At 40.9% G+C, this 27,703-nt stretch overlaps 1 protein-coding gene across 4 annotated transcripts in view; it reads right to left on the minus strand.

The window, feature by feature from the left end:
* The window catches only part of CEP120 (centrosomal protein 120), a 38,388-nt gene extending 16,693 nt beyond the window's left edge, over window positions 1-21,695 (minus strand). The window contains exons 1-16 of one of the 4 annotated variants that reach the window (XM_048931336.1): window positions 21,531-21,695; window positions 20,061-20,217; window positions 19,094-19,208; window positions 18,017-18,158; window positions 14,881-15,029; window positions 14,429-14,626; window positions 12,672-12,899; window positions 12,243-12,447; window positions 11,532-11,630; window positions 10,596-10,770; window positions 8,940-9,089; window positions 7,933-8,115; window positions 4,870-4,966; window positions 4,625-4,777; window positions 3,844-3,933; window positions 3,137-3,229 (exon numbers count right to left, since the gene is read on the minus strand). In XM_048931336.1, the coding sequence (XP_048787293.1) occupies window positions 3,137-3,229; window positions 3,844-3,933; window positions 4,625-4,777; window positions 4,870-4,966; window positions 7,933-8,115; window positions 8,940-9,089; window positions 10,596-10,770; window positions 11,532-11,630; window positions 12,243-12,447; window positions 12,672-12,899; window positions 14,429-14,626; window positions 14,881-15,029; window positions 18,017-18,158; window positions 19,094-19,208; window positions 20,061-20,217; window positions 21,531-21,582 (2,286 nt within the window). In that variant the 5' untranslated portion in view covers window positions 21,583-21,695. Of the gene's footprint in view, window positions 1-3,136; window positions 3,230-3,843; window positions 3,934-4,624; window positions 4,778-4,869; window positions 4,967-7,932; window positions 8,116-8,939; window positions 9,090-10,595; window positions 10,774-11,531; window positions 11,631-12,242; window positions 12,448-12,671; window positions 12,900-14,428; window positions 14,627-14,880; window positions 15,030-18,016; window positions 18,159-19,093; window positions 19,209-20,060; window positions 20,218-21,530 lie in introns of all 4 variants that reach the window. The other 3 variants (XM_048931335.1, XM_048931338.1, XM_048931337.1) reach the window with 3 other exon arrangements.
* Between the last annotated feature and the right edge of the window lie 6,008 nt (window positions 21,696-27,703).

Raw genomic sequence — 27,703 nt, forward strand, 5'->3', positions numbered from 1 at the left:
GGTCAGCCTCTACTGCCATACCATCGCTGCCTCTGATGTCATAGGCCAACATCATAAAACAGGAACCATTACTTTCAGAGCAGAACTTGCATATCCTCCTATTTCCTTCAGCATAACAAATCATCTTCCAATTACTATAGTTGGCTTACAAAAAAAAGAAACAAAACCAACAAACCAAAGCAGTGCTATCTGTGTGTCTATTTGTTTCCTAAATTAACCTGCAATTTAATTTTCCACTAGCAATTTAAAAATTCAGAATTTTCCTTCAATACATGAATAGCAAAGTTTCAGCTACAGCCAAGACAATGTCTTTAGTTCACTAAGATGCCACTCTTCAAAATGAGAGCACTGAAAGAAGTTCCAGCTGAGCTTAACAAGAGAACAATCTTTGACATGATTGATTTCCCTAAAAAGATGTTACTGGCCTGCATGACTGCTAGCTGAATACAAATCTCTCCAAATTGCTCATTTCTCAAACTGTAATTGCTAACTAAACTCTACATAATTTTGTCTAGCCTCCTTTAGAATCCACAGATTTTTATCACCCCAAACTCTCCAATTAGAACCTCATTAAATTTAAAGCAACTTTTGAGACAAAGGTGTATGAGAAAAATAGTAATTATTTTGATTGAATGTATTTCAGTCTGAATCACCAGACTTTGTACACAGAAGGTAAAGTCAGACAGTTTACAGTACAAACTGCATTCTGGGTAGTATAAAGAGGTCCTGAGGACAGAACAGGACACAGGCTCCAACAGCCAGTCCCTCTGTGGGGACTTGACCTTCGTTCACAAGCAATGCATGGATAACAGTCACAGAATGGCTTAGGTTGGAGGGGACCTTAGAAGTCATTGAGTTCCAACTCCCATGCCCCGGGCAGAGTTGCCACTCACCAGATCTGCCCACAACCCAGCCAACCTAGCACTGAATGCCTCCAGGGACAGGGCACTCACAATTTCTCTGAGCAGCCTGTGCCAGTGCCTCAGCACCCTCTAAATAAATATTTGCCACTTAATTTGTAGCCTAATCTGTCTCTTTCAATTTAAAGCCATTCTCTCTTGTCCTGTCGCTATCAGTGAGTGCAGATATACCTGGGATTGTCCCAGCCTAAGTGCAACATCTTGCACTTGGCTTTTTTGAACCTCATTAGTTTTACACAGGCCCATTTTTCAAGCCTGCCTCCATCTCTCTGGATGCTATCCCTTCCTTCTGTTGTACTGACTGCACCAATCAGCTTGGTGTCATGAGCAAACTTGCTGAGGGTACATTCAATCCCACCATCTATGTCCTTGATAAAGATGTTGAAAAGCACTGGTTCCAAAACAGACCCTGGGAGACACCATTTGTCAATAGCCTCCACTTGGACATAGAGCCACTGACCACAACCCTCTGGCTGTGACCATCCTACCAACCCCCTGCCTTCTGAATAGTCCATCCTTCAAATCCGTATTTCTCCAATTTAAAGATGTAGTGCAGAACCATAGAGTCATAAAATCATTAAAGCTGGAAAGACCACTAAGATCAACACATCATCAACACAATACCATTAAATCATATCGCTCAGTGCAACATCTACTCTTTCCTTAAAAATCCTCAGGGACGGTGAGTACAGTACTTCCTTGAGCAGCCTGTTTCAATACCTACCCTTTCTGAGAAGAAACTTTTCCAATCTGAATCTCCCCCGGCACAATCTGAGGCTATCATCTCTCATCCTATCACTGTTACTGGTAGAAAAAGCCAATGCCTGCTTCACTACAACCTCTTTTCCGGTCACTGTAGAAAGTGATCATTTCTCCCCTGAGCCTCCCTTACACAGAAGGCCACTTGACTGGTCAGGCACTGTCTGCCCTTGGTAAAACCATGCAGGCTGTCTCGGATCACATCCTCATTTCCCATGTACCTTAACATAGCTGCCAGAAGGATCTGCTCCATAGTCCTCCCAGACATAGATGAGAAAACCACCAGTCTGTAGTTCCTCCAGTCCTCCTTTCTCCCTTTATTAAAAATGAGAGTGATGTTTCCCATCTTCCAGTCACCAGGAACTTCACTCAACAGCCATGATTTTTCAAATATGATGGAGAGCAGCTCAGCAATGACATCAGCCAGTCCTTCAGAAGACAGGACTCGTGTTGTCTCGCCCCATTGACCTGTACACATACAGCCTCTTGAGACTCTCTTGGACTTCCTCTGCTTTTACATCAGGATAGATTTCTCCTCCCTCCCCCCTGCCTAGAGGTTCTGGGACACAAGAGGTGTGGAAAGCCTAACTAGCCATGATGACTGAGGCATAGAACTCACTGAGGATCACACGTTCTCCACGTCTTCTCATTTATCAGAGCGGGTACATTGTTCTTTGCCTTTCTTCTTATTTTTCACATCCCTTGCCAAGTTTATTTCCACTTGTGCCTTATAAAAAGAGTGACATGAGCTACAGGAGAAAAGAGACTGCTGGACTGCTAATTCAACCACAGCTACCTGTGTTGTGAGACTGTTCTGAAGAAACAAAAAAAAGTTCACCCCATGCCCCCTTTCCACATTACCAGCTGAGGACTCATCTTGCTCCCTAGATGTAGGATTATTTAGTGAGATCTAGAAACAGTCATAGCTGCCATTTCTACCATATTTTCTTTGGTTCTGTCACTACTGAAAATACAAGACAGGAATTATAGCAAATTCCTGGATGACAAAACATGGGACAATCACAGTTCTTCCCAGCATTCCTTGTCACCTGGCTCTCTGTTCATCTAGCAATTACTGCTTGAAATGAAGCATGCTTGTACACGTGTACAATGCCTAGCACAACAGGATACTAAACCAAACTGTGATATTGTAATGTTATATAAACATCTCAACTAACTCTGTTAAGAAAACACTATTTACAGTTCTACACTTGTTCAGCAAACTCTTAAATGTAACAACTTCTATTTCAGTAAACATGCACCCTTATAAAAATTTTGCTTTAAATTATTAGTGCTCATCTATGTATCAGTATGAATGTTGCTATTTTAGTTATTGTACACAGACCACAACTTTGTCCATAAGAAAACTTAAAAAAAAAAATAACAGCAACCCAAGAGAAACTTGTGAAAGCAACTCATGCAATTAAGACCAGATAAAGTGACAAAAGACTTTTTACCTCTGATTCAGCAGTCAAAAGCTGTCGTTCCCGTTGATCTAGATCTCTCAGGGTTTTCTGAAGCTGTTCTTCCAGAGCAGTATATTCTGCTACCTGTGTTAAAAATATACATATATTCACATATATATATATTCACACACACAAACAACAAACCTTTTCTCTTGTAATAACCATTAAGTTTTAAACAGCTGAAGATTTCAAAATTTAAAACTTGATAAAGTATCAATAATATTTGATCTAGAAATTTACACAGAAAACAAATTTCCAGCTTTTAGTGATGATAATAATCTTTTAATAATGAAGATAGTGAACCTTTATTTTATTAGAAAGAATCTGAGAGAAACACAGCTTAACATATTCCAACTGTACTGTTGTCATTTTTTTTACTCTTCTGTTCACAAGAGCCAAGTGAGATTAAAACTCCTCCTCCAGAGAAAGTTAGCTAACTGAAGGCATGTGTAGGAAGAATTCTCTCTAGGTAATCTTAAGGTAGACGACCTAGTGGCTTCCCATCAATATTAAACAAACATATGATTAGCCAGATTTTGATGCAAATCAAATTATTTTGTTGTGGCTAAATACATACTCAGTATGAAGCTGTGAGAATTTACTATGGTCTCTCTCTTGTTTGTTGCAAAGTATTTTATCATATTACTACAAAAATTATAATGAGACATTTCAGCAAGTATATGAACTAGTTTCCACACCTTTTTCTTCACTAGTGCTTCTCTCTCTTCATCTCTTTTCTTCCATTCTTCTGCAAGTGCTTGCATACGGGCCATTTCCTTCTTTTTAAGCTTTTAAAAGCAAGAAACGGAAAAAAAAAGTCATAAAATACAAAAAGTCACAAAGAAGGAACTCAAATCAAAATTGTTGATAGCACAATCTAGAGAGACAACTAGCAGAATTAAGCCTTTAACACACTGGTTTACTGTAACTTATGGTATGGCTTTGATAGTGAAAGATATCCCTTACCCTTACAAATGAATCGTGAAGCCAGCCTACTTTTGAAAAAATAACCCAAAACAAAGTAGATTCTCACTCTATCAACTTGCACAGGACTGCAACAGTACCTATCTTGACTGTTATAGGAAACATTTATAGGACGAGCAGAATGGTTTGAAGCATACAAAGACAGCAGGAGGACTTAACTGAGAATAAGTAATTGTAGAGTTAATATTTAACAGTAATAGTTTGCACCTTGAATACCTCCTGCACTGCAGAAGCCATGAAGGGAGATCAATACTTTAATATTTCATTACACAGCAACTACTTTATCACTTCATAATAATCAATAATTAATATTCTGCCTTTATGAGTACAAAATGATATTTTTGTGTATCTCCAAAGTTTTAAAGCATATGAGCAAGATGTAGCTCTAGAAACAATGGGAAAGTTTAAGAAAAAAAACACAGTTAATGTTCCTTCCACCGATGCTGCCAGTTGCTCAATGTGGTTATGTTGTTTAGAAAGTAGAAGACTAAAAACCTGATTTTCAAAAATGTCTTCTTGCATTTCCTTCCATAATTCTAATTCCAGTGCCGCTTTGTATTCAAGAGTTTCCCGTGGTTCTGGCTGTTTTTCTGAAGCACAATGAAGCTGAGCATGAGTGGCATGCCGCTGCTGACCAGCACCTACACACTGACATAACAATGGATATTCAATTAAAAAAACAACCAACACTTTGGAATGAACTGTTCAGGGAAAAAGGCCATGATCAATGCAAAATTTACTTGAGAAGAGTCTGACACCAGAACTTCATGGATTTTCACAAGTCCGTAGTCTTCCAAAGTGACGGCATATAAAAGCTCTGCGATTCTGGTGTCTGACCTGAAAATTACATTAGAATATTATTTTAATTAATACAGACTTAAGGAAGTGAACTGCAAGACAACCTGCAAACTGCAAAGCTAAAGACCTATTTGGTTTTCTGTGATTTCTCAGACTTCCAGAACAGTCTTATCTGTGACGTTCCAACCATGCTCTCCCACTTACTTTGTTAATCTAAGGACTCATCTAAACTTTTTTTTTTTTTTTTTTTAAACCTAAGTAGCCAAGCTTGTGACTGGGAACTTGGCTCACCAGCATCTAATCATAATCAGCACATCCTGCAGTAAGAGCATGATCCAGAAATGCAGTCTTAAATGTTTAAAAAGTATACGTGTTGAAAGCATTTTGCTACTAAAATGAACACATTAAGATACACAACAAAGTTCTGTTAACCTTCCACAAAATGAACAATAACTTCCTAATTAACCATAAATATAATAAGCCACCCAACTTATCATTTGTGCTAAGGTATCCTTGGACTCCTAGAAAGCATGCTTCTAGAAGCTTCAGCACAGACAACTGATAGCTTTACATGCACTTAGAGATGGACCTTTTTATGGTAAATAAATGTCTCTTCAAATACAGTGAGAGTGTCCAGAAAACAAATATTTTAGGAAACTAATCTGAAGTAAGTTACAGCTTCTGTCCAAACAGAACAGTTTGTCCCTGGCTGTCTTACCACTAAACTCAGATGAAATACAGTAAACAAAAGTAGTTTTCTGCATAGAAAGACGCTGAGAGAAAGAATCCACAGATAAATCATTTAACTGAATGTTATCACTAGTCTAATGTGAAAGTACATTACAACACAGACCTATAAGTGGTCAGAAAAAACATTACCATATCAGTTATAAACTAAATAAGGATGTGAAGGCAGTGGAACAATCACTTACAGCCTGGACACTGATTCACAAGGAAAAAAAAACATAGGAATTAATCATTTAAGTTTTCACAGAAATCCTCTCTCCTAGCTATAAAATGACAAAACTAATTGTTAAAAAGAAAAAAAAGTGCAACTGTTTGCACTATTCCCTTTAAGAGAAAAACATAAAATTCATAAATTAATATAAATTACTGAATTGAGTTCTTACAACTTTCTATCAGTAGCTGACTAAAAAACATTTAAGATAATGAACATGTGAGTCTAACATGAACATTACACCAACAGGAGAAAAGCCAGCAAAGTATCAGAACAGCAAAATGCACAGTTGAGGCCATTTTGGGAACGCCATCTAGTGGTTAGGTACTGTGCAAAAAAGGTTTTATCTTAAACTTCTAATATTTGAGAAAGCATCAACCTTAGTGTCCACTGAGATCAACTCTCCAAAGAATCAGGCCACACAACAGAAACTTAAATGGAAGCAGAGATCAATTTTCTGCAAGTCTGAGAGGACAGAAGATACTGGTCTCCATATCAGTCCTCAGAATTTTCCTGCATATAAAACTTAGAATCTGTACAAGTAGAGACTTAACACTAAGTAAGTAGAATTTTTACTTATTTTTAAAAGGCATAGTCAGGTTTCATTATCACAGGGTGATAATGAGGATCTAGACACCGACTACCAGAACAGTTCACAATTCTGACAAGGGTTTAAGAGAGAAGTCACTGCAAATTAACTTTCTCCATATATATGAAAAAGAATGTAAATCCCTCAAGGAAAAGAACATCTTCAGAAACATTAACTAAAGCCACTTCTCCTTCTGAAGTACTCAAGCAGAAAACACTGCTATTATCAGAGTAACATCCCTCTGTGGATTGTTCTCCTAACTTCCACTGAAGTCACTTGTTCTGGAAGCATGCTGTGGACAAACAAGGTTTTCACAACTCTTACATAACTTACTCATGAAGGTTCCTCAGTAACATTTTCTTGATTTTTAATTATTTATATCTGTTAGTGAAGTTTATCCAAGACCACTATTAAATGATATAAACCAAAGAAAATGACTTGAGTAGCAGTGCACGGTCGCACAGTATGCCTGTGGCAATTAAACTTTTTATCTCTTGGATGCCTCCTCCCACCCTTCTGCTCTGCAAGAAGCCCATTCACCAATTCACTCAGGATCCTTCACTAGAATTATTTTCTATACAGATTGTTTCAGACATCCAATTTAAAGTACAGTCTCACACACGCAAGCTGTTGGGAGCTGTACTTCATACAAGGGTGAGAGTAAATAATAAAGTCATGAGTTTCTGTTCTGTGAAACCACAGACTGAATTTTCAAGTGAGGAAAACAATCACAATTTATCTGGTCTCAAAATGGAAAGCTTAGGTTAAAAACAAACAAAAAAGGTTGTGAGTTTTTTTTCATAATATTTGCAGTCTACCAAAATCATTTTACACTTAATTTCAAGCAGTATTTTTTTTCAAACATTAGCAACCCTCTTTGAGATCCCTGCAAGATCTGTTAATAGTCATGATTCTGTCTTAATTTTTTTTTTTCTCTATTTAATTTTTTTACTTATTATTCCCTAGAGTTCCTAGTATGAAAATGAACAAGTTGATGTATCAACAGTTTAAGTACCCATGCACAGATATTATGCAGGAATTTCCAAGGGTTGGGCAAAGCAGCTACAGAAGACCTGTAGCACTCCTAGTTAAATGTCTGATTTTGAAGATTCAATCCGTCAGCATTTCTTATTTCCTGCTTTTCTCATTAAAAAAAAATCGTAAGAGTAGTGCAAGTATTTGTTGAAAGATTAAAAAAATTATTACTTCTTAAGCATGTTTTCTACTACAGGCTACAAAACACAGCCTTTACAAGGAAGTCTCAATTTCTTCCATTTAAAGAAAGGTTTTAAAGCTATAGAGCAAAAAGGCAAACAGGAAAGGCTTGCCATTGTTGAGAGAAATATTAAACAAATAATTCTTCAAAGTCTGCTACAAATAAAGCAATTTATTAGTTATAGTTATTACTTTATATTTATTTATATATTTTATTATTTATATTATATAAATAGTTATTACCCTTGTGCTGCTGTGACGTCGACTGCTTCATTGTAAGTCTGACGCCAGCACTGCTCACCATTAGCACCCAAGAACCGTGTTTTCTCTGAAGTCAAAACATTTGAAAGCTGAAGTCTTGCAGTCCCTAGAAGCAAGTCTTTGGCTGTTTTATCCTTGTGCCACAATTCAACCAGCAGAGGTAGTCTGAAACAAGAAAATGGTCTTCATGTCACTGATCAACACGCAAGAGGAGAAAGACTTCATGTAACTTCCCAAATCACGACTGGTCACAAGAGTCAAACGAGAGAGGCTTACTGCCTTTCACTCAGAGGAATGACATTCATGGAACTGGTATATTTTCCATCACTTACTCCTCAGTACTCCAATTACAATGAAGAGCTATACTGCAATGAAAATGACTAATTTTAACTTTGATAATATTAGACCTAGATTATCTTCATTCATAATTACCTATAAATACTTCAGTCACTGTCACTCACAGAATAGCTCTTCTGTGCCTTCTCTTTCAAAATGCCACTATTTTGACTACTCTTTTATTCCACATCTCAATCCCCTGTCAAAAGGGATAAACCTACTTCTGGAAAAACCATGCTATAACCCACAATGGAGCTGTACTCAGTTTCCCGGGTTTCAGTATTTTCAAAGATATCAGAGGTCATCGTATATTAAAACAAAAGAATATATATATATCAAATGAGAAATAAATGCTTCATGAGAAATGTTATTAACCTTTAGTTTAAAAACTTAATGCAGCAGCATGCAACGATTCCAGCCTACAGAAATACTTAAGAGACAAAAACAAGAATTTGAGTCTCTGTCTTTAAATAAAGTAATAAAAGAAACTGAAAGAGCAATGTATTAAATATACATTGCTACAAGCATTTTGATTCTTTACTAAGTTCTCAAACTGAAGATCTTCAGTGAAGTATTAGAAACTGATGTTATCTGCAATGAAAAACATGAAACACATTCAATATAATTATGACAAAAAGAATGAAAATTATCACCTGAAAAACGTGTCCTGAAGCTGATGAGGTGTAGTTGCAAAGTGAAATACACAGTAGGACTGGGGAAGAAAAACTTCCATGTTCTTTCTGACTTCTGTAGGAGGGCTTGTCATAATAGGCGCTGCACTGCCAAAAAAGGGGTAGGAGTACCTAACAAAAACAGCAGCAACAGCAATCAGTTTAATAGATGTGATTAATTTTTTTAAGCTTTTCAGAAAGAAAAACTAGCGTTAGTGAAAACAGCAGAAATACATGCAGTAGTAGATCTTACCTAAGAAATATTTAGGAGTTCTCACTTACTTCAGTGCTAATGCAGCTTCCTTTGTATTTGCTGTTATTTTGACAAAAAGCTTTCAAAATCCATATGGATGTTCAGAAACATGAATTAATCTTTTGTTATAGTAAAATTCTATTTCTCTGCACACTTTATAAAATAACTGAAGAAGAATTAGGTATTCTAGTACATGTAATTGTTTATAGTATATGTAATTCTGTGTTGTTCAGCCACGGTAATTGATGAAGTACAAATACACTCAGTGTCAGAACCACCTGAAAATTTAACTCACATTGGATGCTTTATGTTTATAATGCCCACGGTTCAATTTACTAAAAGGAAAGACATATTCTACAGGTATGATTGAGTGTGTACTGAAAGTACTGCATAAACAAATTCAGGGTGTGATAACCAAGAGGCCAAGAATTTACTGAACTCTGGTTTGCCTGAACTGAAAATGCCAATTTATTTAATGTTAAAAAGCTGTAAATTAACATTAATGTTTCATATTCCAATATCTGTGAACTTTTGAACCATAATTTTAATAAAACCCTAAAAGAAAACAAGTTGATAAAAAAAACCACTGGGAGAATAAAAAATAAAAACACTAAGTTAAAGAAAAACAAACTGAATACTGAGATGGGGGCTTGTAAGTGGTGCTTCATCTTTTAGTTCTTATTTCTCTTATCCTCAACTTCTCCTCCATGCCAACTTTCGCTCCCTGAAGATTATGCTCCAGAAGTGCTCCCACACTTTTCCTTCATGTTCAGTACAGTAACAAACTGATCTTTACGCAAATGTTCCAAACTAGCATGGATGCTTTGTATTTCTGCTTGAAGCACAACATTCAATTATCCAAAAGCTTGTCTTTTCTTTCAACTTGAGGAACAAATGTAAGAAGAATAGATGCATCTTCCTACTAAAATTTGCTCCCTGTATGAAAACCACTATCAAACCAGTAATACTACTGCTCAGAATGATAAAGCATTTACTACACAAGTTCTTCACTGTAAGAAAAAAGCGTGTGTATTTTAGATTCAACATCGCACACAACCAATTATCTTACTAAAACACAACCTGTTCCTGATAGAGACATTAAATACCACAGAAGTTATTCCTTCTATCACCTGGAAAAATAGTCAGAAGGAGAGAAAGGAGAATTACTGATATTCAGGTGAGCTATTTAATAGGAATTCCAGTGCAGGTTAAGTGTTACATACTGTCTTTAATGCTCTCAGAGGTTTAGTGACGGACTAGTTGAATATTCCAAAGCATTCAGCCAAATGAAAGTAAAATTCATCAGGCAGAATATTGATAGCAATTATTCAGAAGTATTAATTGCTCTACTACCAAGTGCAAGAAAAAAACAAAACAAATCTTACCTTAAAATGCAGTTTATAGGAAAACCAACTTCCAGACCACGCACACTTCGTAAGTCTATTGAAAAGCAAAAATGGTGAGAGGCTGCTGGAATGAGAATTTTCTGCGCTGATGCAGTCCCAGAACAACCAGATGCACTCACAGAACTGGGCTGAGGTGCAACTACAGGAGCATCACCTGCTGAAATCACAAGAGAACATGCACATTTTTAATAATTTGTTCTGCCCCAAACAACAAAATATATAGCTCATTTCTTATATAAGTGCAACTGCGTTACTTCCTAAACGATTTTAATTCCTTGCAGTATAAATTATAGTATTCAATTATAAAAGTCGATCACAGAAGCATTCCAGGCTTATCAAGTCCATGAACTGGGACCTTACTCTCTCCACAACCTCTTTCAAAAACGTAACAGGTCAAACAACAATTTTTTACAAATAGGCTCTCCAAAAGTCAGCCTCCAAAACTTTTAAGACTAGAGCAGACAAAAAAGGCAAGATCTGTCAGAGAGAAGCTCATATGCCTTTTGTAAGCACTAGTTGTTCTGATCTTCTTTCTTCATAACCTTCCAAGATGTTTCTGTTATTGTAATTTTAAAAAAAGTACATCATTGCTAGCATCAAATTTCCTTCTCCTTCTGCTGGTTTATAGAGTGATGTTTACATTAATAATAAAAAGGACAACTTCAGTACTTCAACATCAGCTAGTTAGCATAATGTGGCAATGAAATTAAGTCTTCTAATTTACTTAGGTAACAGATTATGGCACTAAATTGCTTTGTGCAATTAAATGGATGGGAAGAACTTTAAGGCTCTCACAGAGAACATAAAAATTCTTACAGTCTACAGTTAAAAATAATTTAAGTTGCTACTACATTTAAATTCCATTCAATGTATTAATTTTTGTAAGTTATTTTGCATTACTGGAATTTTCCAGACCTGAAAACAGCAGTGATTTTGCATTGCTCTGTGATTTGAAAACTGGGAGCTCTTCAGTGTATTGTTTGTTAACATCTTTGCAGGACTCATCCACTATCCCTGAAAGATAATGTTGAAATGACATGTTTTTCATCTTGCCAAAGCATTATGAAAGTGTTAACTACATATTCCTAATCACAGATTCAAAACAGTTTTATAGCTCATGAAAGTTTTGATTCATTTAACATAAAAGGATTTAACCTTTGCTTTGCTAAGATCTGTTAGGGTTAGAAGAAATTTTTCAGAAATAGCAGACAAATACTGAGAACAAGATTTTCTTCTACAGAACACGGTTTCTTTAGGATCAGTATCTCCTCTTTTAAAAATCTAATTTTAAAAATTCTGTTTAAAACATTTGAATTTTTAGACCATTACAACCAAAGAAATAATTCTCTTCATGAGTTTGTACCGAACCTCACCATTCTCAGATTCAAGTAATTTCAAATGCTTCTGGTATTCTTTTTCAAGATGAAGACTATCCTTATCACTCACAATCCAGACAACAACAAATCCTCAATCTGAGGAGCACTTACACTATCATCTATCCTATGTAAACAATTCTTACTTGCCAAAGATTTATGACCACAGATGGGTAGTACATAACCCAAGATTGTGCTTGGCAATTAGGAAAAGCAAAAACAAACAAACAAAAAACCCACATACATCACATACCAGCTCCCTTTAGCTCTGTGCCTTCTTCAAACTTCAGACTTTCTGCTTCACTTTCTGTTGCTTCACCTTCTCTTGGAGGAGAGTGGTCAACTTGAGACGAGACATCCTGGGATCTCTGCTTCAGGCCCTCTGCTTCTCTATCAGTAGGTGAAAGAACTTTCTTTGGCTGTTTGAGTTCAGTTGGAATGTTTGAAGGAATCAAAGGCTGAATGAAGTGATATGATATTATTACTGATCATGGATTGAATGGGAAAAATTCTATCTGTAGTAAGTCTGAGATTATCTTTCTGACATAGGAAAAATGAAGCAACAAAAGTATTCATCTTTTTCTGATTTTTGTTACATATTTAACTGTCAAATATGACTTAGAAATATTCTTTCTTAAACATGAAACTGTGAAACAACACTCTAACTATTAGTAAGTTATACCTGATCATTTAAGCACTCCTTTTGCAGAATTACAGATACCCCAACAGTAGGAGCCATATCCAGAGGTAACTGTGGCAGGTTCTGCTTAGCCCTATTTGGTGGAACAAGGACAAATGCTCCTTCTATTGCCATAGGGTGTTGATCAATTTCCACACTTCCTTTCTTCAGTAGTCCAGACAGAGGTATTCCGGTGCTTCCAAGGGACTGGTCACCACAGCAAAGATGAATCTGTACCCATACAGAAGTACCAGGAAGTAAATGCCATATGTATTTTCATATGTATTGCTAATAAAAACCTTCATCCCTAGTCTTGTCCCTATATGCTGAGAACCAGTATTCTGAGCAGTGTAAGAACTGCTGTGAGATTTCAGTGGTGAGCTGGCTGGCTGTGCCTAAGTGTTATCACAGCAGCTCATCAGTGCATGCTGTTTTTTGAGGACAATCATCACATCACCCCTTCTGGATCACAGATTTATTAGTGTGTGCCTTGTAAGCACAGTGCAGATTCATGCCCTTAAGGTATAAACATATAAAATGCATGACTCAGGAAGAAATAAAGCAATTTATTTGAAAGTTCATATTTAAACTCCACTTGAATAATTTAATCAAGCTTAAATAGCTTAACAGAATTAAGTAATCATACTCTTAAGTCTTGCTAAGAGTCTTAATTCCTTTTTCAAACTCTGACTCAACTCTTTCTACATTCCAGAGTCTAATATTTGCCTATTTCAGTAGAAGGATCTAAAAAATGTGATTTACGTTCCTCAATAAAATCTGTTTTCTGAAACTCATAAATCAGTTTCACTTTGACCAATAAATCACTTCTGTTTGTTAGTTTTTTTAAGCAAGCCAGAGTGCTGTATTATATATAAATTTAACATTTAATACATATGAGACACTAATATACACATATGAACATACACCCAAATTTGCACATTTTGGCATTAGACTTCTTTTTCAGGGGAAAAAAAAAAGTATATTAAAATTAAGGATAAAAAAAAAAAAAAAAAGCTCTGCTACTGGATCCCAAATTTTAAGAAGCTAGGTCAGAGAAACAGCTCTACATCAAGAAATAGATAGTTGTCTTTAGAGTATAAGTCTGGATATGGACCCTTTATAACTAACACTGTAGTACTTAACAGCTATGTTTAGAAAACCTACACTACCCTCAGAAACACTGACTTACTTGTAGTCACTTAAGAGTGACTTAAGTGTGAGCCAAGTGCAGATCACTGTAAATACCCCCAACACTTAAAGGCACACCTGAAGACAAGCAATATCCCGTAACAGCCTGAATATGGCTGCAGCATTTTTTAAACAGCTGAGAAGCAGGGGGAAATCCCAGACCACTCTTATTATTCACACACAGTGCTGAAGGCAAGTCATTTTAGAACTTATTTGAGGGTTACAGGAGCACGGATTGCAGATGGTCTGCTTTCAGGAGGCTCCAGAGCTGAGAGCCCTCGGGGATGCCACATTAGCAACACCGTCATTTTGCAGCAGTGTCTTTCGCCATGACATGCGACCACCAAATTATTCTAAAGGTCACCATATTAAAGAGATTGCACTCCTTATGAGCAAGGAAACTTGTTGGTGTTTCTCACATTGGCATAAAAAATAAGTTATACTTAGCCAAAACACTGTAACATAAGGAAGCTTTGGGAAAAGAAATCTACTTTCAAAGCAAGCCAGATTCTATTTCCTTTATTTTCAGTATTTCATTTGTTTTCATTCACATTTGAGAAGAAACAGGTTACCTGCAGCTTTGACTGTGCACAAAGATAAACCTGAAGGACATCGGCTGAACTACGTATTCGAACAGAAGCTCTTTCTGGTTCAAAGTTTGGATTAATCAAATCAGTGAAAGGTTCATTTGTTACATCATTTCCCAGTAATGAGTAGTAGAAAAAAAACTCAGGCTGATGCTCAGGAAGCTTCATAGTACTAGGAACTAACTGAAAGAGAAGTGAAAAAGAAGAATGTATCACTACAGTTTAAGTGCCCAAAAGAATTCTGATCTTTTAACGTGTTAATACTACACAGAGTTTTACAATTTCAATTTAATTTATATTAATTCACTATAGGGACAAGGCTATTTGTTACAAGAGAGAAGGTACCAAAAAAATCTAAATAGAAAGGAGCTACAGGATGGCAAAAATACAAGTGTAGCACAGTACTTCTTCAAAACTAAATGGGACGTGAAACAAACCTGTTCCAATTGTGTGGCAAATGCAATGGTCACAGACAAAACAAAATAGTCTCTGCAATGCTCTGCTGGTCCAATCTGATGATAGCCCTCTTCTTCATTCAGGACTGGTACAATACTTTTAGGATCAAGTCTAGAAAGAAGGGCAGACGCTAAGGGAAAAGAGACAATTAAGAAATAAGTTACAGTGTTATCAAATTGCAGCAGAAATCTTCTTTATAATCACAATTTTTCCACATAGATAATAAAGAACTTGATGACTGGTCTCAAAGTGTTTCAGCATAAAGCAGATCCCTAGGCACAAACACCTTTCACTACCAAGGCATTGTGGGCTTGTTTTTTTAAATTATTTTCTATCAGGGATCACATACATCATTTTGCACACCACTAGAAAGAATGCTAGAGCATTCCTAAAGTGATGTGAACTTTATTTCACTATGTTGGAGTCTGTTATGCTCCTTCTCTGACTTGTTGAAAGAGATGAAAGGCAGTAACTGGACAGGTCAGACTGTCCACCTGTTGATGAAGTATGATGTTTCACTGTGCAGACCTTTGGAATGGCTCATGTGAAAAAGCTTCACCTGAAGTCTTCAGTGCTATAAAACTAACATAAAACACCAGAGACTTGCATTGTGGGTTTTCTAATTTTGTGGAAAATACACAGGAAAGTAGTGCTTTTAGGTTTCACAAGCAGTGTGTCAGATGCTCTTCGGTCACTGCTTCCAATTTGCCAGCCTCCAGCAACACCAACGTACCCACTGAACTACAGCCCTCTTTAACTGATTACTCACCTACAAGTTTGTATCACAAGGCAAATACAAAACCAACAAAATATCCTTGTGTGTCCCCTTTAACTTATGATATTCTACAATACCATGAAGCATGCTGTATGCAAACCAGCTTTTACTGCCAGTAAAAGGATCAGTGCTTTCCACCTAAAATTGCAAGGTCTTGGCAGTCTGAATGCTTTGAAGATCAAAGACGAAAATGAAATCTGAACTCCTGTTCAGGCTTCAGAATCACAGATGTGACGTTATACAGATGAGACCAAGAAGACAGTGTACTTAAAGAAACAGCCAGCTCAATCCTGGATGCAAGAGGACAGTTTCTAAAATCCACTTCATGCCCAAACATCTCATCACAGTAACTTTGATACATCTCCATTAATGAGTCCACTTCCAACCCATCAAAATTTTGAGACTCACCATCAGAGCTAGACACGGATGGAAGAATTGTCAGAGGCAAGGAGGTAAAGTAACCAAAAATTATAATTTGTAAAGCTGCACTGAAATTGTACTTCAACATCAAATAACTTCTACATACTGAAATACAGTTTAGAACAGTAAAGCGAGACATATGGAAATGAATTAAGCAAAATAATGCTTACAAACCATATTACACAACTTATGTCAAGCAAAATTATAAGGTAGTTAATGCAAATCTTGTAATTATACATAATTTACACTTGAAATATGCAACTCTGCTTCCTTTAAAAATAAGGAAAATGATGGAGTAAAGAAACACATTGCCTACTCAAGAATGAACCCTTTAAATCATTTACCAGTTACACAGTTACACATTCTAGTAACTTAATAGATTTAATACATTTAATAGATTTCAAAGCGCCTCAGACAACAGCAAATAGTAATAATCCCACAGCACTTTAGGTTGTGAACCAAAAGGCTCTGTTTCAAACACTGGTAAAACTTAGATCACTCCTGACAGTGAGGTGAAATTAAAAATGTGTATGAATTAAAAAAAGAAACCATTCCCTGTCTAACAAAAGTAGTACTGGGCAATGCAGGGCTGTCGTACCCAATGCTTAGAACACTAAAGAAGAATTTTCTATCATTTTCTATACAGTGAGCCAGCATCGTGAAGGATGACAGAGCTCCAGGTCACATAGGAAGAGGTGAAAAATTAGGAAGTCATTTACAATGCTTCACTGCCTCTATGACAAACTTCAGATTATGTAAAATTGCCTGTGATTTGCTATGAACTTACAAGGACTCGTGGCAGGGGAGTTGGAGCTTGATTATCCTTGGGGTCCCTTAGAATCACAGAATAGCTAGGATTGGAAGTAAACTCAATATACCTGGAATTCCTGTAATGCCATAGCCCGTAACACAGCTGAGAAGGCAAAATGAGGGCCAGAAATCTTGTGCAATGCTGCCACTGAAACTTTATCAAACCACAGTCACAGACCACGGCAAGCAAATGATTAGTTTGGAATTATGAAGAAGTTACCCTTAGAGTAAGAACAGAATGTACTACAAGGTATGTAAACAAAAATCCTCCAGTCTAATGGAGACTCCATTTTGACAAATGGAAGTAGGTCTGGTTTTGGATGCAAAGAGATATATATGTGTTTTTAGTTTGTTTTTAAAACAAAAACACATCAATCAAGTTTCTACAGAGATTTAAAATGAAAAGAACAGCAAAACCTGAACTTTCTCCAAAAGACACACATACAAAAATGAGTGAAAAGCATAGGACACATGAAGACACCTTGTACTATTCAATATAATTTAAGTTCTAACAGATGTTGATATATTTCACAAATTATCTCTGAAAGGAATGTAGAAGAGAATCCGGTTCCAGAATTACTGCCAACAGTTAACTTGCAGATGGTACTGCAAAAATGTGTTGAAGTACTAAGTGGCTTAGCTTAGACAAAAAAAAGATAACAAATAACATGTTAAAGGAAAAAGTGGGGAAAAAAAAGCTGACTACTCAACCAATGAATTACTGTGCTACTTGGCAACTTGTCAGTTTAGATTTAGAATTACACACTGTAAAAAAACTCCCTTTGTTTTCTTTCTTTAGCAACAGGACTGAAATCCAACCTGACTGAAATGCCAGTAGGAGTAAGCATGAGTCTCTGATGCTGATTTTGAAGATCAGTTAGCCTGTATCTCTGTCCACCTAAGTAACTCAAAGTAAAGCACCTCTGCTATTACAACACAGTACATTTCCTACTCACGTGCTTTACGGTTACACATTATACAAATGATTTACAGTTAATTAATGTTCAACTACTGTAGCTCTCTTTGAGCTCAAACACCACGTTTGCATCAAGCAATACACACCCAAAACAGGAGCATCTGTAATTCAAAGCCAACGGTATTGTATTACTTACCCCTCCCTTCTCTAGGGGCTGCCTCCTTTGCTTTTAAATCACCAACTGGTGCTTTGGAATCAGTTTCCAACATAATGCCTACTTTTATTTCGGATTTAAATTTAGCATACTTGTTACTTAGCAAAGAATACCACCTTGGTGTCTACAAAATCAGAAAAGGAAAAAACATTTTCAAAGTAGCAAAATCATAAAATACGGTAATCGACAACAGATTTGCTCTAGCAATTCTATTTTATTATTCACAGAAAATCACCCTGGCGTTCATTTGCAAAAACATGGTCTATTCTGCACTGCTACACTCAATAACTCTATATCATCATTCCTGGAAGAAGAGCTGAACATACTCTCTTCCATTGATTTACAAAGTAAACTGTGGAGGAGCAAAATACAAAATGAGTCATCTAATTAGAAGACAGAATGTTTAAATTTTCAACTAAAAGAGTGCAGACTGTATTACATGGATTATAAATTTTAAGTGGGGTGTCAAAACGCTAAAGCAACATCATGTCATGACCCATGCCACAACTACATCCTGATCAAGCACAACATAAAATTCACTCATCAAAATTCTATGTAAACAATCATGATTTCTCCTGCTTTGTTAATGGGACAGAACTTCAGAACCCCTCAGACATCCTCTGTATGAAAAAAAATAAAAATAAAAAGAACACATCACAAACAGCTTCACTCTCTAAAGTTTTGACTTAACTACATTTAGTTGCTCAGTAAAGGACCTTGTTTTCTTCTTTTCCCCAGCTGGTAAGTCATAGCAGCGATTAAACAGGGTGATTAGAAATGTTTCAACCCTCCAATTCTAAAGGGTAAGAATTCTTTTTTAATCTGCATACTTGGCTTTTTCATGTTCCAGAGCAGGCTGTGTAAATATTTTTCATTCCAATAACACTGACACAAAACTACTTTCATTTGTTCTCTTCAAAAAAAAAAAAAGCAAGTATGTGATGAAGCATTCTCCTCCTGAACAACTCAAAGATTCAAATTCTGCCCTAATTCAAATTCCACTGCCAGAACACTGTTTTATAAACATCAAAATGTAAGACTTTACACTTAGAAACATACCTGTTTCTTTTCCTGCACAGCCCTTAAATCAAGCACAACATAGCCTATGTTCTCTTTAGCTGAAGACAGAGGATCCAAAGCAAAACACTGGAGTTTGATAGGTGTGCGCTGCAGCCTGTAAGAACATCTCAGTTGAAATCCAAAACGTAAAAATTAACCTCATAACAAACGATTCACATGTTTCAAACATATCAACAACAATTTATTGAGATTCTAACATAGCTAGTTCTAATAAGTTAGCAATTCAGCTTACACCCAATTCTAAAAATTTGGGATTAAGCGACAGATAACGAATAAATAGATAAATCTGGTAAGAGAAGCTTACTGGACTCTGAAAGACCCTCAAGAGATATTAAATTCAGTCTTTTCCACGTTCATGAAACAAGTAATGCAACTGAACTGCATCTTCACTTGGGAGCAAAAGATTGTTGCAAGCACCTGCATGTTCTTAGAGGTATAGGTGTGGTGTCCAGCATGAGGTGCATTTAGACATCTTTCCCTCCTCCAAGTTCAAGCAGCCTTCTCATTTCTCTGACAGATCCTAACAGTATCTCCATATTTTCAATTAAAAATGATGACTGGTGGTCATCATTTTTGATGACCACCAAAAAAATGGTGATTGGAATGACATGATTGGTTCTGGAAACCAAAACCAATGTATCAGTTCTTCTAGCAGGATTCTCAGGCTTTAAGTTAATTCTTTGTCAGGGTTTATGTAAGAAAGCAAGAATCCAGTACTTTTCCAATTTTTTTTTTTTTTTAAGTAGTTCCAACAGAAACTTTAGAAACTTCTAGTCACCTGTATCACCACATAATACTTTTCTCTGTTGTGAAAACAAAACAGTAGATCATTTCACAGATAAAAGAAAGCTTCTATTTATAAGTAGTTTAGATTAAACACTGTGTTTCAGCGGCTGTAAGCACAAGAAAATTAAGTTTTATCTCAGGCTAAACTTTCTGCTGTTACCTGTGCTGATGAAGTGCTTTTCGATCGAGTTCCCAGGCCAATTCAGTGGCAAATTCCGGCTGATCAGTATGCTCCACGGGATCAGTAGCCAGCTGTTCTCCATCAAATTTCGCTTCAACTATAAGCATGTGTTTGGGTCGTTTTGGAAAACAGCGTCCTGAAACACAGTGCAATCATCAGACACCACCAATGGAACAAGGGAGCTCCGATCCTTATTGCAAACCAATTACACGGAGATGTATTCACCCATCTTCCTCAAACTTTCTCTGCAATTGTAGTTTTCTTACTTTGAAATGTCTTCTCACTACTTAGAAGTAATAAAGGACACAGCGAAGAACAAAGCATTTGAGAAGCACCCAGAAACAGCAAGATACCAGGTAACAGCTAAGAACTATGATAGAAACCAAGTACTTGGTATGATTTAACATTGAGAAATCTAAGAAAGGGAAAAAGTCAAGGCAGTAGGTGGCAAACAGCAAAGATAAAGCATTCTTCCTTCACTGCAAATTTTACTACTCTCCTGCATTAAAAGAGCAAGCATGATCTCATGAATTACTAAAAAGTTTATCCAAGCATGTGCTGTGCTTTTCAGAATTCACTACTAAGAGAATGCAGAGCTGCACAGGATTTGTCTTGGATTCAGCATCCTTCTACATTTTAATTCATAGTTTTTGTGACAAAATGAATGCTTAAAGTTTACAGGCATAACAAAACAGAGAGAGGCTCCATGCATTTCAGTTATCAGCAAGCAACATAAGCAGCCAGAGAAATAACACAGCGTTTTACAAACGGAAGGCATTCAGACACACGCCCCAACAGCACCGACAACTTGCACAGACTATTCATACACCTCAGCAAGCCTATCCAGCACAAATCTCAGATGACCTGCGATTAACCAGCACACAGCATAACGGGGGATTTGGTAACTGGGCTTGTAAAACAGCAGACTGCAACAACAAAAACAAAACATAAATAGGAAGAGCCCAGCGAGAAAACGTTCCTCTGCTCATCATTTCTCCAATGTCTTGGGCCCAGCAGAAGTCAGAGGCCAGGAGAGAGAGGCCAGGAGAAGTGAGCTGGAGGTTTTGTTTCTCACAGCTGGAAAAGGCGGAGACACGGTCGCCTTTACAGGGGTGACGGCTCAACTCAACCGGGCAGCAACAAACGGTCACGGGGAAAAGCAGCAATAAGGTGTTTAAACATCAGCTACGGCAAGTAGAGATACGTATAAGGATGGACGTCCACGGCGTCTAAGCCATAAAGAACGAAACCTCGCTGCGCCTTTTCTGTACGAAAGCCAGCACCAGAGCTGGCTCCGCTTCCTACAGATCGCCTGTCCGTGCAGCGAAGCATAAAGAAGCCGCCGCGGTCCACCCACAACATTCCCCCGGAACACGCTCTGTCCACGACTCCCCACTGGCCGTGTGACTTCAAGGCTACGGCTCGTGTTTAGAATCCGCCCCCGCTTACCTTCCAGAACGGAGACGACGATCAGCAGCCGGTCGGCAGCCCTGGACACCATCGCCCCGCTCCGCCCGGCGGGCGCGACCACAACGCCGGCGCGGACCGGAAGCGCCACCAGCACTGCCCGGCAGCCTCACGTAGCCTCCAGCACGGCCGCACTTCCGCCTAGCAACGGCGGCACCGCCCTGCGCGCGCGCGCACATCCTGCACGACGCGGTGTCTCCGCGGGGCGGGGCGGTGACGCCACTTCCGGCGCGCCGTTGTGACGTAAGGCGGCGCCGGCGATTCGCTTTCTTCGGCCCGCGTCGCTGAAAGCGGAAGGATAGCCTGCTGGCCGGCTGCTCGAACACGGCCGCCTGGGGCTGCACAGCCGGCAGAATCGTGCGGTAGACCTGGCAGCTGCTTTCCTGTGAAAACTGGTTTCCGGTGGACTGGCTCCCGGGGCTTTACAGGAGATCTCCTAGTGTCAAACTGCCGATGTTTATAGCTGAGATGAACCGGAGTGCAGCAAACGCTATATTTAGACACTATTTATCGTTGGTTAATAAAGCTTCTCAGAAGTGTGTGTGCCCATCCCTGCAGGTGCTGCAGGCCGTGCATGGGCCCTAGGCAGCCTGAGCTGAGGGGTGCGCAACCAGCTTATGGCAGGGCTGGGCTGGGGGGCTGTGAGCTCCCTTCCAACCTGACCGTGCTGCGATTCTAGGAATGCTATCGCTATCAGACTTGCACTTGTTACATTGCTGTCCCTATTGACAACCAAGAGGATTCAACGATTCTAAAATTCCATCTCCAATCATTCCAGGCGTTTAGGGTGTTTAGTTCAAGGAGCGGCAGCTCAAGTGATCTCCAGCTCTATACCTTCAGGGCCAGTAAGGAACACTGAACGGGATCGGAAAGCACAAGCAATGAATAATTGGCTCACAGGCTGGTGTCAAGCCAGAAACTTTGGGTTCTTTGATCATGGGACAGTTTAGTCAGCCCCTGGTCTATCGTCTGTCTGCAACCCACCTATCTCAAAGGGGGCAACAAATCCTAGCACAGGAGCTAGCGGGGCTTATTGAAAGAGCTTTAAACTAGCTACGGAGGGGAAAGGAGACAAAACAGGCCTCACAAGAGATGAGCCTAGGGGAACAATGCTTAAGATGGGGGTGAGGCAGATGACTCAACTGAAGTGCATCTATACCAACGCGTGCAGCAGGAGCAACAAGCAGGAAGAGTTGGAAGTGATTGAGAGTCAGGCTAATTATGACCTTGTTACTATTACTGAAACATGGTGGGACCACTCCCATGACTGGAGTGCTGTGATAGATGGCTACAAGCTCTTCAGAAGGGATAGACGAGGAAAAAAGGGCGGTGGTGTGACCCTTTATATTAAAGACTGTTTTGATGTTGAAAAGCTTGGGGTTGGGAATGAGAGTTGAGTGTCTACGGGTAAGGATCAGGGGGAAGGCCTGTAGGGGCGACATCTTGGTGAGGGTCTGTTATAGACCGCCTAATCAGGATGAAGAGTTGGACAAAGCATTCTATGAGCAGCTCGCAGAAGTCACGCAGCACTTGTTCTCATGAGAGACTTCAACTTCCCTGATATATGTTGGAAATATAATACAGCACAGAGGAAGCGGTCCAGGAGGTTTCTAGACTGCGTGGAAGATAGCTTCCTTATGCAACTGGTAGGAGAGCCTACCAGGGGTGGTGCCCTGCTAGACCTGGTCGTCACTAACAGAGAAGGACTGGTGAGAGAAGTGAAGGTTGGGGGCCATCTTGGGCAGAGCGACCATGGAATTGTAGAATTCTCCATTCTTGGGGATGTCAGAAGAGTGAGCAGCAAAACGACTTTCTTGAAGTTCCAGAGGGCAGACTTTGATCTGTTCAGGGCGCTCGTAGCACGGGTCCCTTGGGAGTCACTTCTCAAGGGTAAAGGGGTCCAGGAAGCTTGGACGCTCCTCAAGATGGAAATCTTACAGGCACAAGAACAGGCTGTCCCTGAGTGCTGTAAGGCGAGCCACAGTGGAAGACGACCGGTGTGGATGAGCCAGGAACTACTGCTGAGACTCAGGAAGTAAAAGAGAATCTATGTCCTCTGGAAGAAGGGACAGGCTGCTTGGGGAGATTACAAGAAGTAGCTAAGGTATGCAGGGAGGAAGTTAGGAAGGCAAAAGCCCAACTTGAACTCAGATTGGCCACTGCAATAAAAGACAGTAAAAAATCCTTTTATAAATATATCAACGGCAAAAGAAGATAATTTTCATCCTATACTTGATGCAGCAGGGAATGTGACCACTGAGAACAAGGAGAAGGCTGAGGTCCTCAATGCCATCTTTACATCTGCCTTTAGTAGCCAGATCAGTTATCCTCTGGGCATTTTACACCCTGATCTGGAAGTCTGGGATGCTATTCAGAATATACCCCCAGCGATTCAGGTGGAGACAGTCAGAGGGCTCCTCCTCCATCTGGACTGTCACAAATCCATGGGACTGGATGGGTTACACCTGAGGGAGCTGAGGGAGCTGGCGGAGGTGACTGCCAAGCAGCAACAATCCCATGTAGCGTCATAGGCATGGGGATGAGTGGCTGGATGAGTGTGAAGAGGAAGGGAACCTGGGGGTGTTGGCTGATGCTCAGCTGAACATGAGCCAGCGGTGTGCCCAGGTGGCCAAGAGGGCCAACGGCATCCTGGCCTGCATTAGAAATAGTGTGGCCAGCAGGAGCAGAGAGGTGATCATCCCCCTCCACTCAGCACTGGTGAGGCTGCACCTCGAGTGCTGTGTTCAGTTTTGGGCCCCTCACTACAGGAAAGATGTTGAGGTCCTGGAGCGTGTCCAGAGAAGGGCAACGAAACTGGTGAAGGGTCTGGAGCACAGGTCTTATGAGGAGCGGCTGAGGGAGCTGGGATTGTTTAACCTGGAGAAGAGGAGGCTCAGGGGAGACCTCATTGCACTCTACCACTTACTGAAGGGAGGTTGTGGTGAAGGGGGGTTTGGCCTCTTCTCCCAGACAACAAACAGGACCTGAGGAAATGGCCGCAAGTTGTACCAGAGGAGGTTTAGGTCAGACATGAGGAAAACTTTTTCTCTCAGAGGGTGGTCAGGCACTGGAATGGCTGCCCAGGGAGGTGGTGCAGTCACCGTCCCTGGCAGTGTTCAAGAGGCATCTGGATGAGGAGCTGCAAGACCTGGTTTATTAGCTTGTGGTAGCAGTGGTAATGAGGAGACGGTTGGACTGGCTGATCTTACAGGTCATTGTGATTCTATGATTCTATGATTCCGCTTATCCCTGTGCTCAGGCACTTGCTCATAGGTCGCTTTCATCATTCCAGTAGGTAAGTTAGGATGTTGAACGCCACAATAAGCATGACTTAGAAGTTTGCCACTCCGAGCTGGAGAATGTTCACTTCAAGATTAGCTTAAATATATATAAAAATGCCAGTGAGATGAGTCTTCACCAAGGACAGGCAGAATTTGGTGAGACTGCTAAGTGTTGTGTGCCATTTCAAGACTGGCACTCTGGAAGCAACCAGTCCTTTCTCATTGGGTGTGCCTACTGTTAGTTTGAATTAGGAGTGTTGTGCTTCCCATTGTAGATCAGTTCAGTCACCACTGAGGCTTCAGAGCTTCAGAGATTCCATCCTGCATCTCTGTCAGGCTAACATAGCATCATTATGTGCTTAATTGTGATCAGATCGCATACGATTCAAAACGGATGAATAATCCTTTCTACTATTTTGTTTCTCTTAGCCTCTCTTCGTAGGCGGTGTTCCATTCCATGGGTCATTTTTGTGGCCCTTGTCTGGACGTGCTCCAGGAGGTTTATATCACTCCTGTACTGAGGACTCCCCGCGCAGTACTCCAGGTGAGGTCTCACCAGTGCAGAGTAGAGAGGCAGGATCACATCGCTCAACCTGCTGGCCACAGTTCCTTTGATGCAGCCTGGGATCTGGTTGGCTTTCTGGGCTGTGAGGGCACACTGCTGGCTCACGTCCATCCTGCCATTCACCATTACCCCCAGGTCTTTTTCACCAGGGTTGCACTCAATCCTTTTGTCCTCTAGCTCGTATTCGACTGCCTCGACTCCGGTGCAAGATCTGGCGCTCGGATTTGTTAAATCTCATGTTGTTCACCTGGGCCCTCTGCTCAGGCCTGTCTAGGTCCCTCTGAATGGCACCCCATCCCTCTGGTGTTGATCGCACCCGCAGCTTGGTGTCATCAGCAATCCTCCCGAGGGTGCACTCAACCCCACTGTAATTGTCAGTGTCACTGATGAAGGGGGGGGACAGCACTTGTCACCGCTCGTCCATCTAGACCCCGAGCCATTGACCACCACTGACCACTCAATCCTTGTTGGAAATATCCAAGTAATTTTGTCAGGACGGTATCTCTGATAAAAGCAGAATTTATTCGTGATTGCAATGGCGGGCGTCCCGCAAGCAGGAGCGCACCTATGGATACATCATGACAGCCTTTAGACCCGGTTTTCTCCCCCTTGCCTCCCCCCCTCCTCTGTTTCCCCACTGGCTGGGTACTCCAGGTTCACAGTCTTATCAGAAGGTTTACATTTGCTATTTACTTGTTAATTTATTTGTTATCTGGTGCCAGTCAGTAGCCATCCTGTTGTTTCCAAGATGTCTCCGTGCTCTCCTTGTATTGATGCAGTGATTTTCTTTAAAGTCTTTGTTGAACAAAGAGTACTGGGGGATGATGCCAGGCCTTCCGGTGTCTCTTCAGGCACTTCCTCGGGCATGTGGAGTTCTCTCCACGTGGAGAACCATGACTAGTTCTCTGGTTTGCTCTCATGCAGGATATTCTTGCAGTGTGTATGACAAAATATGCATCTATACACCTATATACAGAGTGTGCATTCCCGGGAAGGTTCGTCTAGAGGATAAGTGATGTAAACTTACCAGAGATCTTCCACAAGTTAAGTAGAAGGACTCCCAAAAAGAACTATGATAGCAGAGATCATGAAAAAAAAAATAAAAAATAAAAAGAAAATTATCCAATTCTCATGCAGAAACAACATTTGATTCCCACAGAGGGAAGTGCCAAACACTCCTCGGGTGCTTTCATCATTGCTGTAATTCTGCACAAGACGCCTTTCGATACCACGGCGATGAAAAGCTACGCTAAAGCTTAAGGCAGCAATGTGACAGAGGCGCTGCGAAAGGGGAGTGCATCAGAGAGGGTGTGTTTGTGTAGTGCCTGGGGCCATATCCAGCCTGGACTTTCAGCGAGACAGTTCAGGTGCCCGAAGGTGGACAGCCTCGTGGCAATCCTCGGGCAGTGGGCAGCGCAAACACTGGCGCAGGTGATGGCACAAAAGGGCCTTTGTGACGTCCATTGAACGTGCCTGGGGCTACCCAGGCACGGCACGGCAGCCCCTCAGTGTCCAGGAGGACAGCGACGGGACTGCACGGGAGCAGCGGTGCTCGCGGAGGAGCCCCCAGTTCTACCGATAGCGTTCCCCCAGAGTCCCGGCTCTTGCGTTCCCCGGGGACAGAGATGGATAGCCGAGAGTCGTTCGAGGAGACCCGCGGTCTCCAGACCGGTGAGTACGCGGGCGGCACCGGGCCCGGCCAGCCGCAGCCCCGGCTCCGGGCTCCGCGGCGGGCTGCGGTCGGGGCTCGACGGGGGCCGTGTGCCACGGCGGCGCCGTGCCAGCCGCTACACGTGGAGCCCGCCCGGCGAGCGAGGCTTTGAGTCGGGCTGGGCGGGACCGCGGCCAGGGAGCGCACCCTGCTCGACGCCGGGAGCCTCGTTCCTCGCTCCGCCAGGGGAAGAGCGGGTACCGGCGCCGGAGCCGACGCGTGGCTCCCCGTCTGCGGGGCGGCGGCAACGGAGCCGGAGAGGGCGCGGCTTTTCCCTGCGCCTCCCGCCCTCGCCCCCAGCTCTCCACGCTCCTTCTTTAACAGATGACGCTGCCGCTGCCTTCGGCGTCGAGCAGCTGGATGACAAGGAGAAGGAGGACTGCAAGTTCTTCTGGTCCTTCCTCGCCGGCCGGGAAAAGGTAACGATGTCCGACTTCGTCGGCGCGAGGCTCTGCCCGCCGCTCCTAGCCGGGTGCCGCCGTGCTTGCTGCCCGCACCCAGGCTCTCGGAGCGCGGCTGGCCGCGCAGAGCTGCTGCCCTCCCGGCCCCCCGCAACACCGCTGCACCCCCTCCGCGCAGCGGCCCCGCTGCCCGCGCC

This window comes from Lagopus muta, chromosome Z (genome assembly GCF_023343835.1).
Source record: "Lagopus muta isolate bLagMut1 chromosome Z, bLagMut1 primary, whole genome shotgun sequence".
NCBI lineage: Eukaryota > Metazoa > Chordata > Aves > Galliformes > Phasianidae > Lagopus > Lagopus muta.